At 40.5% G+C, this 7,687-nt stretch overlaps 1 protein-coding gene across 1 annotated transcript in view; it reads left to right on the top strand.

The window, feature by feature from the left end:
- Positions 1–5,706: 5,706 nt before the first annotated feature.
- The window catches only part of TFB2M (transcription factor B2, mitochondrial), a 111,946-nt gene continuing 109,965 nt past the window's right edge, over positions 5,707–7,687 (top strand). Inside the window, 2 exon segments of the mRNA XM_042782940.1 lie at positions 5,707–6,013; positions 7,034–7,122. Of these exon segments, the coding sequence (XP_042638874.1) occupies positions 5,707–6,013; positions 7,034–7,122 (396 nt within the window).

The raw sequence follows: 7,687 nt of genomic DNA, 5'->3' as shown, positions 1-7,687 counted from the left end.
GACTGAAGAAGAATCAGTGCATCTGAATAGTACTACTGAAGAATGTTGAAAATACCATGGACTACCAGAAGGAACAAATCTGTCTTGGAAAAAGTACAACCAGAACGTTCGTTAGAAGTGAGAATGGCCAGACTTTACCTCTCGTAGTTTGAATGCTCCACAACAAAATGAAAATACCCGTATGTCGAATGCCTAATTTCCCAGGAGGGGCCAGTCCCTGGAGAAGGGTATCATGTTTGGTAGAGGGTCAGCGAAAAAGGGGAAGACCATCAACAGGATGCACAGTAGCTGCAATGATGGGCTTAAGTATAGCAACGACTGTGAGGACAGCACAGGACTGGGCAGTGTTTCATTCTGCTGTACATAGGGTCATTATGAGTCCAAACCAACTCAATGGTTACAAAAAGTGTAACTCTAAATCCAAAAAACAAACCTACTGCCATTGCGTCAATTCCAATTCATCTTGACAGAGTGTAACTGCCCTGTAGGGTTCCCAAGGCTGTAAATCTTTAGAACCAGACTGCCTCATCTTTCTCCCACAGAGTGACCAGTGGGTTCGAACTACTGACCTTTCAGTTAGCAGTCAAATCCTTCAACCACTGTGCCACCAGAGCTCCTTAAAAGCACAAATCAAAATTATTTTTCCCTCAGACTCTCTAGGAAGAATTCTAAAAGCAAAAGTATAACTTACTGCTTTACAATTCTTCCTAGAGAGTTTGAGGGAAAAATATCTTGATTTGTCAGTATTTTGACAGACACATACTATCTTTACTTCCCACATGGCTAATGATGATGAAAAATGTTAAGTCCTAAAAAATGGGAGGGTGAGGTGGTATGATGTCAAATACTCCATCTCCAAAAACCTAAAGACCTGAAACTCAAAATTTAAACTAAAATGATTTAAGAAATCTCAAGCTTTTATAAGACTTCCATTTTTTCAATATTATATTTCTTTAAAGAATATTACAAATGAGCTATTTCAAGTGCTTGAAAAAAACAGTATCCCCTGGTTAAAAGGAAATATAATTTCCCCCATGGGAATGAGTCCTAAGTATAGAGAAGTCAGTATTTATGCAAATCTTCAAGACCCTAAACTGAAGAGAATGCTGCACAACAGAATCAAAATATACATATGTTGAATATATAATTTCTTAATAAACATATAACCCTTGTACAGGCCATTAGAGTTTATAAGGGCTTTTAAAAAAATTTGAGAACTAACAGACTATCAATTAGTCGTCCTCAAATAACTGAAATTAAAATTTGCTAACATAACTTACAGAAACCAATTTCTTTCTTTTTTATCCAACTAAAATAGGGTCAAATGGACAGTAATCTAGATTTAAATACAAATGAAAATACTGCATAGTACTATATGACTTGTATACATCAGTCAGGAAACAAGCAGCATCCATTAACTATCCTCCAACGCTGTCTTTGATCTTCTAATACTCCACATACTGCTTTTGCTGTACCATACGTATAATGACCAGATTTTACAGAGGCAGTTTGTTTATTAACCAAATAATTTAAAATTTCTTTATTCCATAAAGTTTGAGGTGGGAATATGTTTCATGTATTAAATTACACTAAATATTAATTAGCCCTTCAGGCTAATTTTGACATTAACTGAAAAGGTAACACACTGCAGCTAAAATAGTATTTAAAAACCAGTTGTGTTCAAGTTGACTCCAACTGAGAGCAAAACTGGGCTCCATAGTGTTTTCAATAGCTAAAGCAAATAGCCCAGCCTTCCTTCCAAGGTACCTCTGGATGTACTGGAACTGCCAACCTTTTGATTAGCATTTGAGAATGTTAACCATTTGGGCTACCCAAGGACAAAGGAGCACTAAGGGAAGTTTATTAAATCACAGGGGTCAAGATAAGAACAATGACCCCACTAAGGTCAGTTACAAAAGTTATATAAGTTCTGAACTAGAGATGGTTCCATATAAATCACCATCCTTGTTGCAAAAATAACTTAAAACACACACACCTAGACATAACGACAGGAGTTTTATACAAAAACTGCTATACTTCCTTTGTTGCTGTTGTTACATGCTGTAGAGTCCAATCCCCTATACCACTATAAGCAAATGTTAGTCTTTTGCTATTACTGAAGCTCCCAGTGTTTTAGACCCATAAAATATGCCCTCTATTTGTCCACATCTTGCTAAAAAGATTAGATCTTTCCTTTCATAAGAAACACTATGATATACAGAAGCACATTACAAAACTCTTAGCTATATCAGAAACTGATCCAGAAAATAAGTTCAATAGCAAGTATTCTACCTGTTGGCAAGAAAGCCCAATCTTCTTTTAAGTCTTCAAGTTCTTCCTACTTAATGTCAATGGTTTTACTTGACAAAGACTCACACAAATGCCTTAACACATGGTTGACATGCAAATGTAAATAAGTAACAATGACACCTCAGGATATGACTGAGCGCTGGATTCATCCTGTGACTGGTCACTAAGCAAACACTGGGCACCTGCTTATCCTGCTTGGTGTTAACAGTCACACAAAGAGGAAGAGACTTCTTGGAACTCTCTTCCTACATAGGAACTTTTCAGTTTCAATACTGTAGCACTTCAGGAAAATGAGTTTTGAAGTTACCACATAAATCAGACTCAGGATAGGAAAGTATCACATTGTAATCCTACAGATATCTGCTGACCAATAATATACCCATTAGCTACCCATTAACTACATGTGGACCCACCAGCCACTCCTCGGAAGGAAGGCTGGGCAATCTACTTCTGTAGTGATACCGCCTTGGAAACCCAAGGAGGGGTCGCTATGAGTCGGGTCTGACTCAATGGCACATAACAACAACTACATGTGGCTGTTGCACACTTTAAATATAGTTAGTTTGAATTGAGATGTGTTGTAAATGTAAAATGCACACAAGGTTTCAAAGATTTTGAACAAAAAAGCAAACGTATCTTATTTTTCATATGGATGACATGTTGAAATGATATGTATCGAATTAAATATATTATTAACATTGTTGTTGTTGTTATGTGCCTCGAGTCATACCAACTCATAGTGACCCCTCCTTGGGTTTCCGAGGCAGTATCACTACGGAAGTAGATTGCCCAACCTTCCTTCTGAGGAGTGGCTAGTGGGTTTGAACCACTAGCCTTCTGGTTTGCAGTCAAGTGCCTTAGGCACTACGTTACCAGAGCTCTCATTAATTTCACCTTTTTTAAAAAATTTTGTTAAAGATGGCCTGCATTATATTTTGATTGGATAGTGCAATATTGACTTACAGTCCAGTTCTGATTAGCAAGCAAGAACTATCACTTGGCACTACGCAAATGAATGAGTTGCATTCAATAGCCAAAGGAAAAAAAAAAAAAAAGTATTTTCCCTTCCCTACCAATTTAACTGAAATAACTTACTAGGAAGATTGTAAAAATATCAGAAGAATCAGTTTGTCCTGGCACCAATTTAAAGAGAAATTATTTTACTTCAACAAGGCAAAAATAACACAGGATGCAAAACCACACCTCTTAATAAAATAAAGTGGGAAATACACAAACCAAGGTTTCCAAATGAGGTTCACCTTTAAAGGGAAATTTCTTTCATTTCCAGAACTTGGGGACTCAGAAAAATAAAGTGTAAGGTTCTGTCTCTGTTATTTAAGCACCTTCAACTTCAAGCAAATGAGCCATTAACACCATAAAAAGGAAAACTATCATTATAAGCTAATTCTCTTTACCAAAACCAAAAGAAAATTATAATTACCACTCAAAAGCAAAATAAAAAATTATGTTCATTTCTCTAGAGCTTACTAGGCTACATTTGGTCCACAAATATTATGAAATAAGAAAGCATATATTAAAGTAAGAATATTTTGAAAGTGAGAAATTCAAAGACAAACTTCTATGAGTGGCTCATTTTCTTCCTCTATCCTAAGATACCATTTTGCTTTATTTGATTTCCAAATATTTAGGACCCCAGGCCTCCTGGGGAATATTTCAGTATATTCTTGAATCTATTGAAATATTTTTTAAGAACAAAGGAAGAGGAGGGCAGTAAAGGATCATGAAAAAATGCTTTCTCAGATGTTCAGGGGATGCAAAAGTCAGTTCTAGAAAAGTGTCAATGAGCAAACTGTATAGGAAAAAAAAAATTGTAACCAGTGAGGCTCCAGGACTTCCACAGGGCTTGGTATTTAAAAAAAAAAAAAAAAAATTAGAAACTTTCTAGTTTCCTAGAAAATTGATAATTCAAGAAAGACTATAGTTGGATATCAATTCATTCAATTTGAAGTTCATCAGCTGAGAAGAATCTTCAGACTTCTATATGCTAGGTGATACATTCCTGGGAAGGCTTCTCCTTGAGCATTTAAATGCCAAGCTCAATTATGCTCCCAGTAGAGTAAGCAGAAAGGATTGTACGTATTTTAAAATTAGAAGTTGACTGGTTAGTTTCCTTCTTTGGTGGATACTGGGCCAGCTCTTTCTAAGTCTGATCTTTCACTATACTGAAAGTACCCTTAAAAAATCGGGTCTTCTTATATTGCCCAACAGGTAAAAAGACTGCCAAAATTTCCATTAAAGCATCCTATTTTCAGTCTTTGGAAATGGTCTTTTAAAATGCATTCCACAGTACAATTTCTTTGACTAAGTTTACACAAGAAACACAATTTGCATCCTACGATCTTAATGTTTTTAAGCTTAGAAAGAAATCTTTTAAACACGCAGATTAAGAAGTAAGCTAAATACTGGCTTAGAGACAGGAAAGGAAAAGAGACACTAGGCGGTTTTTGACAAAGTGGAGAGAAGGGGGAAAAAAAAAAGATATGGGGAAAATAAAAACCAACCACAAGGGAGAGATGTGGGCAACGGGATAGAAGAGAACAGAGGCATAGTGGAAGTCGCAGGCGCCACGGGAGGCGGACTGGGAGCGACTACGGGGCTAGTTCCCTAGGGAAGAGAGAAATTGGAACAGTGCGCAGGAATAGGAGACCCACTTTGGCTAGAGAAAACAGAAGACCCGAGAGGGGGCGGAGATGAAGGCACAGGGGTACACCTCACCGAAGGCAGAGGCGCGGGAGGACAGAGGCGGCGCTGCCGGAGGAGGACAGCGCAGGGGGAGGAGCGAGGGGCTTCCGAAAGGCTATCCACCCCGGCCGCGAGCCTGCGGATCCTCGGCATCCCTCTCTTCCTCTCCTCACCTGGTAATCGGAGGCAAAAGGAGGGCTACCGTGGTACGCCGGGTCTGTTTCCCGCCCCAGTCGCTGACATGGCGGCCGACGAGCTGTCACAGACCTTACTCAGGTCTCCCGCGGCTCCACTGGAGGAGATACCTCTTGCCTTCCCGCCCCGCCTTCCTCTGCGCACCCCTCCCGACCGGCTGGCTAGCGGTAGGCGGCCCGCGACCGCAGAGCATAGAGTGCGAATGGCTAGAGAGGAAGCGCAGAGGGCGGACAACCATAGAGTACGAGTCCAGACACAACCCAGATGGTCCGTCTCTCTTGTCAGGCCACTCACAATCCTTCCGAGGCCGAGTCAGGACGGAAGCGGAAATGAGGAAGAAAGGGGCTAATGAGTGATCGTTCGCATGCGCAGTTTTTAGTGTTTACTTCCGTCCTCTCTAGCCTGTCAGCCGGGAGATGGTGCACGTGGGCTGCCCTACTCGGCGTTCGCCGAAGTAGTGACGCTGAGTGATCTTTGGACGGACTTTAGAGAGCAAAGATGTCGGTCCCAGTGGCGGGGCTTTCTGTGCGGCTGACTTTCTCAGTGTTGACTGGCGCTGGTCGCTTTTGCGTTGTAGGATCCGGTGTGGCGACGCGGAAGGAGTTACTGGCAGTGCCTCGCAGGGTTTTGTCTGACTTCAGCCCGCAGCCATTAACCTGTCCAGATAACGTGGAATCGTCGCATGTGTCTAAGTGTCGATTAGACCACAAGCGTTACGTAACCAGTCGGATATTGGCTAAGACCTTGGCACAAATCTTGCAGGGGAAACGAAAAACTCCTCAGTTAGTCTTGGAGTGCAATCCAGGTGAGTCTGGCATAGATTGCATTTTCTTGGCTTTCAGCCACTTCTACAAAGTTTTGAATATGCGGGAGGCACTGCCTAAGACACTACCCTTCCTTTGAGGCAGCTGACTTGGAAAGGGTGCCCACAACATATGCCTATGGTCTGTATTAATAAAATTTCCGTAGCAGTTTACGCATTACGCAATATTTTTGAAAACATGGTTTTAGATCTCGCAATCTCCCAAAAGAGGTGGTGGTTGTGTTGTTACGTGCCATCGAGTCGTCTCTGACTCACAGCGACCTTATGAACAATAGAACGAAACAATGCCCGGTCCTGTGCCAGCCTCAGGATCCCTGCTATACCTCAGCCCATCGTTGCAGCCACTGTGTCAATCGGTCTTGTTGAGGATCTTCCCCTTTTCGTTGACCCTCCACTTTACCAAGTATGATATCCTTCTCCGGAGAATGGTCCCTTCTGACAACATGACCAAAGTAGGTGAGAGGAAGTCTGGCCATTCTCGCTTCCAAGGAGCATTCCAGCTGCCCTTCTTCCAGGAGAAATTTGTAAGAGGTTTAAGTCCGGGGTGGGGGGGGAGGGGGGAATCTTTATCTTGCTCATCCGTACTTCTCCTATAGCAGGGTGCTGAGAACACAAGATATACAGGCTTTTTATAAAGCACACTTTCCTATGATAGTTTTGGTTTGATGGTTAAAGCATCCAGATAGCCCATTATTAGGTGGCAGGGAGACAAGCTTTTTGCTTACTTTTTTCCTTCAGAAAGTTAGTGTAACATTGTGATTAGGAGTACAGATTTTGGAGTCTTGGGCAGAATGGATTCATACCAGGTTGCACCACGTAACATTTGTGATGTTGGAGGTCATTAACCATATCTAACCTCCATAAGGAGAGAGAAAGATTGTGAGACTTAAAATTGGATAGCACATGTTAAACATCCAATAAAAGTTTGATATAAGTATTATTATTGAAAGAAGTTAAATTGTTTCTCTTATCAATAAGCTTTTCTTTCTGTTAACATATTAGGTCCTGGAATCCTGACCCAGGCATTACTTGAAACTGATGCCAGAGTAGTTGCCCTTGAAAGTGACAGAACTTTTATTCCACATTTGGAGGTATATTTTTATTTTTTAAAGAAATGAATGTTTTGTAAGAAGAATTGATTGTTTAATCTCTACCTTTGGAAGAGGTAAAGGTTTAGAAGGTTTAATCAAATTAAGCACTGATTTACTTTTATGGAATCTCTTCTATGGACAATGTCTTAAATACTTTGTTATCCCCAGGGACTAGAACAGAGTAGACATTCAGTGCTTGTTGAATGAAATGACTAAAACATGGAGAGTTCTGAGGCTTGCTTTGTAGTTCTAGCTCTGCTACAGACATAGTTGGGTGACTTTGAAGTAGGTATATATAACTGTTATCTCTACTCTTGTTCCCTCATCTCTAGTATCATGTACTGGTTCCCTGCCTAGTGTGAGCTTAAAATCTGATAACCTAATTGTTAAAATAGGGGACACTACATGGTTTAAAATCAAGAAGGGAGTGCGTCAGGGTTGTATCCTTTCTCCACACTTGTACAATCTATATGCTGAGCAAATAATCCGAGAAGCTGGACTGTATGAAGAAAAACGTGGTATCAGGATTGGAGGAAGAATCATTAACAACCTGAGATATGCAGAC

The sequence above is a fragment of the Orycteropus afer genome, unplaced genomic scaffold, assembly GCF_000298275.1.
Source record: "Orycteropus afer afer isolate SDZICR_OR568_19922 unplaced genomic scaffold, OryAfe1.0 scaffold00533, whole genome shotgun sequence".
Taxonomy (NCBI): domain Eukaryota; kingdom Metazoa; phylum Chordata; class Mammalia; order Tubulidentata; family Orycteropodidae; genus Orycteropus; species Orycteropus afer.
Note: the sequence above shows the minus strand (reverse complement) of the source record. Positions and strands in the feature narration are given on the sequence as shown.